Below are 12872 nucleotides of genomic sequence, written 5' to 3'. Positions count from 1 at the left end.
AAGGACACATAGTTAACTTAATGGCAGTAACAGTCTTGCGTTTGACACACTGCCTCCTAATACCCTGAAAGCAAGGCATTGCTAAAAGGAAGCTCACAAACAGAGCAGTCTGGCACAGAATAAATGCAAATCAATGCAACAGAGGGATTTTCACACTGAAATGCATGTTCTGGTAGTGTTGCCAACACCCTATCAGCTGGGCTTTTAACATGGCATTGATTTAACATAACTGCACTCAGACACAGGGCTTTCCTCCTTGCTTAGAACCTTCACCCGGTTTTTCAGTCTTCCTCATGGTCGCTGCATAGATGTATTTTCTCTTGATATGGCAGCAGCATCAGACAGCTCAGTGTCAGGGGTTTTGTTTGCAACTTTAATGCCCAAACCAGAAAGTCTGCTACACTTCCATGCCAAAGCATTTTGAGGACCGGACCTCTAGAGAAAGTGATGGTGACCTCAGCTATACGTTCTGCAGTCAGCTTCAAACTGATGATGGTAATAATTAGAAGTAATTTAAAAAAAAAAATGCAGCTCAGGACTGAGGACAAGAGCCTCCTGTTCCCTCTGATTCATCTGACAGTTCTCACAATTGCTGGATTTAGGAGGTTCTATGACAACATTTTGTAATAAATAAATAAAATTAAAAAAAAAAATCTAAGGCTGGTAAAAGAGACCAAGTTACTAGCTTATGATGGATAAAGAAAGCATTTCTTCAAATATTTAGTTTGCCAGTATTTTCTGTATTTTCCTCAGCTAAGTTACTTCCACAATTAACTGTCAGTCACAACATAAAAATCCCTCTTTAAACAAAAAATAAACCTTAACATGTTGCAAAAAATAAATGTAAGATGAGTTTAATTAAAGTATCAAACTTCTTCAGAGAATCAGAATACATGTCCACAAATATAGCTATGCTCACAGTAGGATTCAATGTCCTTATCTGAGCCATGCTTTACAAAAACTTTTTCACACCATGAAATTCTTGTTAAGATGCTACCAAACAGATCAGCAGAAGTTTTAAATAAGACCTGGATAACAAATGAAATGAGAAAATAGACGAGCTTTTATTAAAAGGTCCTAATTACCCTGGAAGCTGAGTTACATCTGGAGACAATTGTGATTTGGCTCTCGGAAGAGGTACTTTTAGGACTATTGTATCATGGCCTCCTAAGCACTGCAAGGTCCGATCTGCATGAAATGTCTATATTGAAGGCAAGGACTTGCAAGTTACAAAATGACATCTCAGCAGGGACAGACAAGTAATTAGCAAGAATCTCGTTAAATAAGGTGCTGCGTGTTTGAAACAATGGTTCACAGAACAGAGACTCAGGGAAATCTTTTGCCTCTTTACAAAGAGCTTAGTTCACACAAACGCACGACTCAGCACAAATACTAGTTTCAACCCAGTCTCAGAAACAAGTGGTTGTGAAAAAGCCTGTACAAAGGGGTGGCTTGCAAGCCCTGCTCCTAACCTGTGTAAGCTGAGAGTCCATCATCTGCGAGGCTCCCATACCAGCTGCCTGGTTTATCTGGCCTTCATAAACCAGTGTCTGGCTTCCATTCATGGGCTGATAAGGGGACCCAGACTGGGTTTTTACCACCTCCAACGGCTGCATGCCTGGGAAGGCGGAATACGGAGGCTTCAGAGCAGTGCCTCCTGTCAGGACCATGGTGCTGGGTTGAGACAGACTGGGGTGCATATACACCTGAGACCTGGAGAAGAAACATATGTTCAAGTCATCACACAGAAAATTTTGGAGACTATACACACACACCCCCCGCCAAACCGTATCTGGCCTGCAATCAGCAAGTGGTTCTCAGACTCTACTATATCGACAGCTTAGAAATAAACTGTGATGCCACTTTTCATTTTAGTTACAGTGGTTTTTTTATTTCCACCTTTAAGCCCTTACAGCCACGTCCTTGTATTGCAGGAATATTCAACAGAATGACACTGTGTCCTACCCAAAGTTTATGTTTCAATATCCTGCACAATAAGCTCTGGATTAGTAGTAAGGGAGGATTCACGTTACCAGCAATCTGCAGCAGCTTTGCAAAGCAGAAAAGAATCAGAAGTTAAAGATTCAAACAGCTGTAGCAAAAATGTTGGTTTTTTTTTTTTTAAACCTCAGCGTCTAGGTTTTTGAGGCCTTTAAGGACTATTCTGATCATTCACTCTCATCTCATGCAGGAAAGGGGTACAGAGTAACATTCCCACAGCCAGCCCAACTCTGAAGTGGATGTCTCAATCCTTCAGTTCTAGTAAGCAGTTCCTGTAGCCCAGTACTGTCGCTGTTACACTTGCATTCAATTTTCTGATTTGAATCTTATAATTTTTTCTCCAACTAAGTGCAGGCAAAGAGTTATTTAATTTCACTATGCAGGTACTCAGCTCTGATCAAACTGCCTCTTTGTCTTCTCTCCAGTAGTAAACCACAGTAAGCTGTAAGCTCTGGGTTTCTTACTAGTAAGTCTGCTTGCTGGCCCACAAACCTCTTTCTGCTTCTTTCTCAAGATTTGCCTCCCCTATTGAGAGGGTAGGCAGTAAAACCGAATAACCTTCCAAGGATGGTCTTTGGCATGTCCTACAAAGAAACATGCTACAGAGCGCCTTATGAGCCCTGATATCCTTGCTCTCCATCCCAGCAGTGTTACTAGGGGAAGGAAACACCAAGTCAAAGGGGGAAGAGAAGATGAGTGTGGAGTATCTGATCAATGTACATAGACACCAGGAACATAAGAAATTAAGCCACAAGGAAATGAAAAACTGGAACCAGTTACCTGAAGGGCTGTATGGAGCTGTACATCTCCTGGGACTGGGAAACAGGCAGACCACCCCTCAACCCAAGCTGAGCTTGGGCCTGTAAGGATGTGTGGAGGGAAATGGGAATCTGTTGAGCAGCAGCAGCCTGCAGAAGAAATTAAGATGACTGAGAAGTACAAGAGGAGCCAGAAACTCTCTCAGGCTGCTAAAAATCCACCAGTTTCCTCCATGAGTCAATCTGCCATGATAATTACCTACACTGTGCCTTTACCCAGCCCCTGCATCATTCCACAGAACAGCAGCACACTGGCAGGAGAAAACACTGCACAGGCACCCAAGAGGGAAGACTGATGCCTGCAAAAGGCATTTGATGGACACATGAGGGACCAACAAGCTCCACACACAGAACAGGCACTGACAATCCCAGATCTCACTTGCCTGCACGCTTACCTTGAAGGGGTTCTCCCCAACCCTAACAACCTATTCACTAAGGCTAGTGAAATTGCTCATTAGTATTGACAGGCTATAGAATTTACTGAAAGTCACTTTACCTCACACAGATGCCTCAGCATCTGCTTCAGTTAAACCCAGCCCAAAGGCACTGGTACAAAAAGAGGAAAAAACCTCAATTCCCCTCCCTTCAATTTCACTAACCTGTAAGACCCACTAGGAAGCAGCATTCAAGGAACCTAAAGGGAGCCACATCGAAACTTTTTTGGGCTATCAGAGAGATAAATGACTCTTCGTTTCTTAAATGTTACCCTGAAGACTCCTTGAGAAACCACTAGCTAGTTGTATTTCTCCCTTACCTGTTGGTAGCTTTGCTGCTGAGGTATCGTCTGAGGGACCAGGCGGGGCTGACTTGCAAACACATGGCCATCCAGATACAGGGGTGGAATATGGTTACCTAAACATCAGAGAAAGCAGGCTGTAAATTCGATGTACAGGGGAGATACAGACACAGAACGCTGCAGAGACCTGCAGGTCAAGACTGTTTCCTACTTTTCAGAAACCAGCTTAGCAAGTCAACACACAGTACCCATTCAGAAGAGCCTGTAAAGCTCATAAGTCCACATACCAAAGCCAGCAGCCCCACTTTACAGTAGCAGGCTTGCTGAGAATTAATCGTAACTTTCTGTAAAAGGCTAAATGTAAACCCAGGTCTCCCACCTCCACAAAAAACTCAGAGACACTAACAGTTCAGGAATTGGTGACCTGCACTCCAAACTGTTCCTAACTGCCAGAAACCTGCAGTCATCTCATCTTTGCAGCTAGGAGGGACAGAAAGAGCAAACGCGTGAAGGTCTCAAACACCACAAGAGCTCTAAAAGCCATATCCACCCCAAAGGTGGAACCAATCAAAGTGCTGTGCCACTCCTGTGGTTCTGTGCAGATCTGAACCATGGGATTTACAAGCAAAATTACAGTGGGTGGGTAAGCAGATTACCTGACTTGGAACAATCCATTTTCCAAGTGGAAGCTATTAACAGAGTCACTACAGTGGTCCACTCCCTATCACTTCCGTCCAGCATATTCCATTCCATTCTTGAATTGAGGAATGAGATGGATTGTGCGTGCATGAGAGGTCTTTTGGGACCCAGGAGTCAGAGAATCCAAGTACATTCCTTTTTTCCAGATGCTCTCCCTAATTATATACACTACCTAACATGACTGAGCTCAAGCTTTTCCTCTAACTCAAGGACAGCAACACCTTCCCACCTCCCAGACTTCTGCAAACTGTAAGCAAGTTGTTATTACATACAAAGAGCAGAAGGTGCTCAGAACGTGTGACTTAAATAGCAAAGTGAGCAGAGGAATGGTTGATATTGATATTGGGACTGTTGAAGTCTCTCAGCCACAGGTTTGTTTCTTCATTTCCCTTCTACTCTATCGAGCACACAGGGAAGGGTAAGCAGGATCCATTGAGACATCACAGAGACTTGCTGCTACACAGGGAAAGTCGTCCTTGTGCTAAGATTATACCAGTCACACTCAAGTAACGTTCTTCAAAGTGGGTAGATGGTCCCTCTTTCTGTCTTGACTGAATTGGTGTTAAGAATCTGTTAAATACCAGCCACCCAGTTACTTTACATGGAAGCTCTTCTCACCATGCTACAAGAATCAGGGGATGATTCCTAGATACCAACCAGACAATGCAAATACCGCTGCCACAGTTTGCAGGTACCTGGAATAGATGCAGAAGGTGCTACGGACGCCACAGGCATAGGCGGCATAGAAACTCCACCAAAAGAGCTGTAGCTGACACCGTTGGAAGCTCCAACGCTGGAAGGAGGCTGGATGCCTGAGCCCGCGCCTCCTGGGGAGTTCTGTTCTGGTAAACTAGGAGAGTTTTCCCAAGCTTTACGAGCAGACTCCATCTATGGAAATGAAGGACAATAACTACAGACAGTTCAAATGGGGAGGACAATACTGAAGCCTAGAGTTGCTCATCTATGATCTGTTAGTTCAAATTCAATCTAGTCTAGTCATAGTAGACAGCTGGCAGGTCTCAGGTCAAGGAGTTTCACACCAATTTCCAATGGGCAAGCATCCTTCACAAACACTCAGTCCCCCTTGGTATTTGCTGAGCTCTTTGGGGTTGAGGTGGTGGTGGTTTTTGGTTTGGTAGTTTCTGTGTTTGGTTTTGGTTTTTTTCTTGTTTTTCTTCTTTAAATCATCAAGCACCTAGGATCCGTGACCAGCCATCCTACCCAACTACTGAAATAGTAGGAAAGCTCTGTTGCACCTGTTCTACAATTGGTAAGGACTTCAGCATCCAGGACTGCTGAAACACATGCCCTTTCACCCATGCTGAATAGCATATATGCACAACTTTTATAGAAGCTAATTAAAGGTTTAGCAGTACCTAACAAAATGCTCTGGGAAAGAACTCTCCATCTTCACTACTCTGGCCATGGAGACATGGTATCCACACCTAGGACAAACACACATGCCAGCTTGCTTACCTTAAGAGTAAGGTCTGCAGTGGGGAAGGACATTGGGTTCAGGCCAATGCACCGCTGGAGGTGATGATCTCTTCGCAGAATGGGAATGGACTGCGTTAACCCTGCCTGAGGGGAGATTCGTAAATGGTAAATATTTTATAAACTCTTAGGAGAATGTCATGAGCTACCAAGGCTGACAGAGCCTCAACTGGCAGCTCTAGTAACTACACCACAAAGGATTCAACCCTCAGTGGTACTGCAGGAGTTAAGTACCACACTCAACCATGATCCATTCTGCTGTTGGAATAAATGAAGCTTCAGTTACATGCAATGACACTCTCTATGTCAAGTTACACCAGCTTCCACTTAAACATCAATTTGATCCAGTAACTTCAATTTGCAGAAGAGTTCCCCCTCCTGTCCCATATTTGGAATGTACCTAAATTTCAGACAAAACCTGTTTCTGAGAGAGCACTTCTGAAAAGAAACACCCTTTAAGACAAACATCCAAAATCAAATGGCCTACGAACTTGAAGACATTTCAAAAACAGCTCTATGAGTTTCTCACATTGCTGTCCACAGCTGAGCTACAAGCTGGGCTTTCAGTGTGCTCACTCTTTCACATATAATAATGAAATACCCAGATGGCTGGAATAAGCTGGGAAACCTCCAGAAGGGCCTGACTAACAAGTTACAGTTCTCTGCCTTGCTGTGGCAGATGAGACCTTCTGAGGAAGTGGGCAGCCCAGGCCTAAAAACACCACTATCTGTCTGCATCATTTCCATTACCAGTACTCTTTTGTGTCTCAGGGGAGACTGGTGACGTCAGAGATCTGCAATACCTCTTGCTTTACACAGGCCACAGTGATAATGGAGTTGCTCCCTATATCAAAATGAGCATCACTGGCTCAGAAGTATCAAGGTACCTTGAAGGCACAGATTTCCATTATGGATTTTAGTTACATGTGTTGCCTAAGCATTAAGTGTGAAGTCAACTGCAAAGAAATATGCTTGCTCTCTTTGGAAGCATCTGAGGTTTAACTAAGGAGTATCTCCAATGAATCAATGCCAAAAGAAAAAATAAATACTTACATTACTGGCCAAGGCATCCTGCAATTTGGTGACAGGGTTAGCTGCAGTGCCAGAGGCAGAACCAGGCGGCAAGCTGAAGTCAGAGTCCTGAAAAAGCAAAACACACAAAATTCAAATCCAGGTCCAAGGGCCATCCATCTGCTTCTCATGGTTAATGACTTTAGTCTGAATCATGACACTAGAAACTAAAGATTGTCCTCCAGTAAGCCTTGCTGGAAGAGAACAAAAAGACACTTCTCAGCACTCAGCAGCAGGCAACCCCCAGAGGCGCACAAAGGCTTAGATGGCCATACTTTTGTCCCTCACTTCTGATACCACCCCAGCTGGTCCTTGGGACAATATTTACAAGAGGATATTATCTGTTTGCCAAGACATCTTGAGTACCTGGTTTGTGTCAGTAACGAAATCTAAGGCAAATCTACAGCTGGAAGCCTCCTCTAAATAATCCTTCTGCCTCAAACCACCTTTCATATCTCAACAAGCTCAAATCACCAAGAAGATAAAATTAAATTCAATCCTCACTTTAGGATTTACTCCAAATTCAATGGGTGGCACAGGAAGTACAGAATCCACGTGAATTTCCACCCCGTTAACAGGGGGAATATTCCCTTCCAGCCGTTCCGTTCCCTCCGAACCCTTTCTGTTTTTCAGGGAGCGTTCGTTGCCGATTGGTCCAGGCTTGTGTTCCTTGTTCTGTCCTGAGCCTTGATCTGAATCCTTAACAGGAAAGCAGAGAGGCTGAGACACAAAGACTGAATAACCCAATCTCAAGCCTTAAAAATGCTATCAAGAACAACACAACCACTTCACAAGGTCTCTCACTATGTGCTCTGGCTTGGCTGCAAATCCAGATTACCTTTTTATCAGATTGCTTCTGCACTTGCTCCTTCTGGCAGTCAGGCTTTGGGTCCACCAGGCCAGCCCCATTCATCTCCTCTGGTTTGAGGGTGCCATATGGAGAACTGCGCTGAGAGGAGGTAGCGGAGGATTCCCGAGACTCCGCGCTCAAGTCAATGCCACTATCCCCCTGGCTGCCTTTAAAACCCTGCTATGCAAAGCACGAAATGTGTTAAAGCCCCAGACTCCGACCCAGCTCCACAAAGGAGGAAAAAAAAAAAATCCCAGAAAACAGCAAGACCATGTCCCCTTTTCAAATCACATTCTTGGTTAACTGCAAAGGAGTTGGGCCTGACCTGCAGGCATCCCTTGGCTGCTGCTTCAGCTCTACACAACCCTGAGACAGGTTAACCAATACACCAACCGGACCATGGCTTTAGAATAAGGAAAAAGTGTCACACACAGCAACTAGGCTGAGATTGCCAAACTCATTTCACTTGTGACCCAAACCAGATTTGAACTCTGGTCTCCAGAGGTGAAGCATTCAGGAACCTCCTCCGCCCTCCCTGCATTAAGGCTACAGCTACACACTGCTCACAGGCATGAGGCACACAAACACAACCTATGGGATTCCACCATCCTCGACCACGCTCTGTGTCCAGTTAGGAGCATAACCCTGGAATAGCTCTACCGACAGTTACTCCAGATTTATACCCACATGTAACACCAAGCAGTGCTTGGCCCTCTAGGTCAAGATTTGAGCGTCAAGCTCAAATCAGAACTGCAAAGAGACAGTTTAAAATTGCACAAGCAGAGCTGAGAGTCGCTAAGCACAGATGGAGCAATGAGAAGCATAAGCCACCTAACATTAGTATTTTATACACGCAATACCTGAATGGCACATTAGGTGCCACTTACCTCAGTGGCGCTAGATTCAGTACCATTAAAGGTATTTACAGGCTTGCTCCAGGAATCACTGCCAGGAGACTGAACGGAAAGAGCTAGAAGAGAACAGAAGGCAGGGTTCACCTGCTTGAAACACAGCTGTGAGCACACCTTGTACACTGTGCATGTTACACTACTAACTTTCCATTTCTAGACACGAGATATTTTCACCATCTCAGAAAACTAGTGTTGCCCAATCAGCTGAGACATGATGCAGCACAAAGACAACAGGGTATGGAAAGCGAGGGTAGAGAACAGGGAAGAGACTTCTTAGGGAACATGAAAACAACAGGAGAAAGAAAGGGCAGAGAGAAACAAGGGAGGCACTAGCTATTCAGTGCTAGAAGATAAGAAAACAGAGGAAGGCAAAATAAGAAAATGGCTGAAGTAGATCCAACCCAACAGGCTAGAAAATGCTATATAGTAGGATCTTGATGTTACACAAAGACTCAAGAAATAGATTAGGAGACTGACATGGTCAACAACAGGAGGAGGATGGCTGAAGAGTACAGTTTTGAACAGATGCTACTCCAGATGTCTGTTAGCTCCCCTCCCACTTCCAGCATCAGACAAGAGAAGGTTGTCTCCTCTTAAGCACAGACACCCCATCCTTCCTGCACACACCAGAGGATTCCTCAGCTCTGTGAAACACCTCAGAACAGACTCAAACTTACCTGGGCTGTTGCTCTCCCAGATCTCTGTGCCCAGGCTGTTTCCAGACACTGTTACATCACTTTGCTCCAAGCACAAGCTGTTCTGTTTCTTAGCAAATCGAGGAGGGATGCGAGACTGAAGAACGCGGGCCTTAGCTGGTGCCTAAGAGAGAAAAGGCACAGGCCAGACCTGTTACTGCACTGGACTAACACAGTCTGCTCCTGGCAAGTTCAAACCCTGGATTTCTAAATGCTGCAATGTGAAGAGCCCCCAACTCATGTAACAGAACCATACAAAGTAGTTCTGACTCCCTCCCCGCTCTTACTCAGTGGCTACTGGGAGGTTCCCCCATCTAACAAGGCTGTGAAAAAACCTGCCTTCAGCAGCATGAGATTCTTCTCTTTTGGGGAGGTGGGGGAACAGGATACAAAGCAAAGCAAAACTGACACTACAGTATACTTGCTCTGCTTAATTCCTCTCTTTTTTTACTCCAGCTAAAGCAAGATCAATTAATAATTTCACAATACAGAGATGGCTCTTTCGCAGAGCCAAGATCTGAACAGAAAGAGAAGCACACCTCTGCAACAGCAAGACCCTTCCACTGCACATTCACACATTGTCTTCAGCTTAATTTTAAAGATGCCAAGCAACCAGGCTTTTATAACTTTGCCTGTGAGACTCTCTGAACCTACCACAAGCCCTCCTTGTCAGGAAGCATTTCCCAACAATGCTTTTCATTTGCATTTAGTCCTCCAGATTTCACTAAGTCTCCTTTCATGTCAAAATATTCTCTTATCTCCCTAGAATCTGCAGTCTTCCCGTACATGTAGACAAACGCCCCCCCTCCTAAACATTACTTAACTAAGCTACCCACACTGCAGTCTTACATCTTTTCTTGCAAATCAACTCTTTTATCCTATTATGAACATGAAATTGTCAGAGTTTCTTCCAGTTTGTTAGTTTCTTTCTGGTGCCCAGAACACAAACATGACACCTCTGGCAAGGAAGCTACCACATCCTGTTCTAGCAGTAACACGTTGTTGACACAGCAAGAGTGCAGAGGTCCTCCACTAGTCACTGCTGCCCAATATCCCACCAACTACAGCCAGCAAGTGGCTTAGTGAGTGAAGCTGCTTTGGATGAGGATCACTTTAGAAAACCCTCCTTAACTTGCAATTAACAATTATGCTAGAAAACAAGAACAGTCAGAAGTCTAACCATCCTCTTCAGACCAATGGCCCCTGCCCATCTGAGCCAAAATATGTTTCCGGGGCCTAATATAGGATCTGTACTACCTTGGCCAACTGCATGTTTTTCTGCTCATCCAAACACTTTTGGGGCCCTGTTCCTCTGACTGCAGTCCAAACAACGTATCAGGTTAAGCTTTTTCTGCCTCCCATTCCTCACCTGAGCAGCCTGTTCCTTCTTCCTTCGCTCCTCTTCCAGCAAGCGACGCTGCTTTTTAGTAAGAACCTCAATGAAGCCTTCACCTGCCATAGAACCTACTTCATTCTCTTCTGCTGTGTTCGACACGCGATTATCAATGATGGTACCTGAACAAAGCATATATAGAGAAAAAAAACAGTGCATGTGTGTATGCATATAAAGCTTTATGATTGCAATAATTTAAAGAGTGCATTCCAAATAGGAACCATTCAACAGGCAAACAAGTTCAGCCAACAGCACTGCAGCTAAGCTTTGAAAACTAAGCCATGGTAATCTGTTGACATCTACCAGTCACTTTATCCTGCAGGGCTTTGCTCTCCTCTGCCTCAAGATGAGCATGCTCCAGCTGGAAGAGCTTGGGAATGTGAGCCATGTGGTAACTCGGGTAGCTTTAGGTATAGTATCAGTTGAAAAAACCCTCACACCTTTCCAAATACTAGCAAGGACAAAGCAGGCATAGGTACTTTTGAAAACACACCCATCTCCTCTGGATGTAAAACCTCAGCTCTATGAACAGCAAAAAGCTGAGTCATGGCCTAATGCCAATGGTTTCAGAGATACTAATTTCTTGCCCTCCTGACACGAGCTCAGACTCAAATTCCCCACTCTGGATGCTCTTTCAACTTCCTTTGCACTACGTAAGGTATTTTGGGCTTGAAATTTAACATCTTGGATAGAAATATTCTCCCTAAACCCAAACTTTCTATAGAAGAAACATTAGAGAAACTGTCAGATCTGGCTGAAAGTTTGGGTTTAAAATTTAAAACCACCTTTGTCTTCCATGTTTTCCCTATTCAGATACACTAGAATTTTCTTGCTTGAGTAAATAAATGGAAAAAATCTAACCTGATATTTAAAATTACACTGGATTCAATCAGTCTGGCTTAAAGTTAGCCACAACGTGTTATCCCTTTAAAGGAAACAAATTAATTAAGACACTCACTTCCATAACTCAGTTCGAACTGTGACAAGGCTTCTCCCTTCTCACTTGCTCTTTGCGCAGTGGATTTGGGCTCCTTCTCTGGCTTTTTACCCGGACCCTCAGCACTCTCTGAGTTTGCATGGGAGGTCCTATCCAAGCTGTAAATAGAGTGGCTGCTCCCACCACTGGTGTTGCCAAGGCCACCTCCTTCTTCTGGAGACCTACAAGGAAAGAAGAAATTAGATTTTTCACAAGATGAGTAAAAGTAGCAAGAAGAAAACATATGGGCTATTATTTTCTTTATGATTTTTCTGATTGCACCTCATCCTTCCCCAGCCTTCGCTCAACTGAAGCAGATGTTAAATTCTGAGCACAGAGCCCATTGCAAGGATGTTACTGGGGAAGTGGGATGGAAACAGAACAATACCTGTACTCATGAATCAACCAACACACTGCCCCCGCAACAAAGCTAATAGCCTAGCTTGTCCCTACGAGGAGGGCTCTGTGCTTCTGCAGTGTCTCCTACCCTCCTATAACACTGCTCTAACAGCTCCCCTGCTCCTCTTTGCAATTAACACACATTTCTTGGCAAGCATCACATGAGGGGAAGGGAAATGGGGAGAGGCTGATGACATCGAGGGAAAAAAAAAGTTTCCCATTTTGTTTCTCCCAGAATTATTTTGCCCATTTGACCACCATCCACACATCATTCCCAAGCAATCAACTCGAGAGGCATAGTTAAAGGAGAAGGTAAAAAAAAAAAGCTTCCCCTTTCCCTTACTTTCCCTTTCTACCTGCCCGCATCCTTCCAGACATCAGCTCTCCTCTCCCTTATTTCTATATAAACTACTACTAGTTACTACATCCAGGAGTTGGGGGAGATGGGGCACAAGAGAACAGAAAATAAAGAACAAGTTGCCTATTTATCAGTGCTTTAAACCAAATACAATGCAGCTGCACAGGACTCTCTCTCTTTTCCGCCTGTTCCTGTTAAAAGAAAAGGCTAACGAGGGAGCTGTCAAATTGGCCCAGGACCAAGGCCCACCTAACCCAGCATCCTGTCAATCACCAGATTTTTCACAGGACACAGGAAAATACTTAATCCCTAGTGTCAGAGTTGTCTTAAAATACTCTCAGGAGAAACTCCTCCCACCATGCTAGGAACACACAGCGCTGCTTGCCATTCATCACTGGTCTCCACTAAGATGTAAGAAAATAATCTGCTCAGGCAAAGCTAGGACTGGCGATGTCACACATTGTGCTCATG

At 44.3% G+C, this 12872-nt stretch overlaps 1 protein-coding gene and 1 non-coding gene across 10 annotated transcripts in view; both read right to left on the bottom strand.

Moving 5' to 3' along the window:
• PRRC2B (proline rich coiled-coil 2B) overlaps positions 1-12872 on the bottom strand; it is a 52524-nt gene that overhangs the window by 6755 nt on the left and 32897 nt on the right. For 6 of the 9 annotated variants that reach the window (XR_012654122.1, XR_012654123.1, XR_012654124.1 and 3 more), the window contains exons 17-28: positions 11627-11826; positions 10645-10790; positions 9258-9399; positions 8557-8639; positions 7658-7849; positions 7324-7518; positions 6802-6888; positions 5731-5835; positions 4950-5142; positions 3574-3671; positions 2782-2909; positions 1473-1713 (exon numbers count right to left, since the gene is read on the bottom strand). Coding sequence is in view for 6 of the 9 variants with exons in the window: in XM_075055529.1 (XP_074911630.1) it covers positions 1473-1713; positions 2782-2909; positions 3574-3671; positions 4950-5142; positions 5731-5835; positions 6802-6888; positions 7324-7518; positions 7658-7849; positions 8557-8639; positions 9258-9399; positions 10645-10790; positions 11627-11826 (1810 nt within the window). In the remaining 3 variants the exon portion in view is untranslated. The remainder of the gene's footprint in view (positions 1-1472; positions 1714-2781; positions 2910-3573; positions 3672-4949; positions 5143-5730; positions 5836-6801; positions 6889-7323; positions 7519-7657; positions 7850-8556; positions 8640-9257; positions 9400-10644; positions 10791-11626; positions 11827-12872) is intronic. The other 3 variants (XM_075055532.1, XM_075055534.1, XM_075055535.1) reach the window with 2 other exon arrangements.
• On the bottom strand, positions 4612-4703 carry LOC142044109 (small nucleolar RNA SNORD62). The gene has a single exon (XR_012654211.1). It is a non-coding gene; the product is annotated as a small nucleolar RNA SNORD62 (small nucleolar RNA).

The sequence above is a fragment of the Buteo buteo genome, chromosome 23 (genome assembly GCF_964188355.1).
Source record: "Buteo buteo chromosome 23, bButBut1.hap1.1, whole genome shotgun sequence".
Classification (NCBI taxonomy): domain Eukaryota; kingdom Metazoa; phylum Chordata; class Aves; order Accipitriformes; family Accipitridae; genus Buteo; species Buteo buteo.
This window is presented reverse-complemented; position numbering and strand designations above follow the sequence as displayed.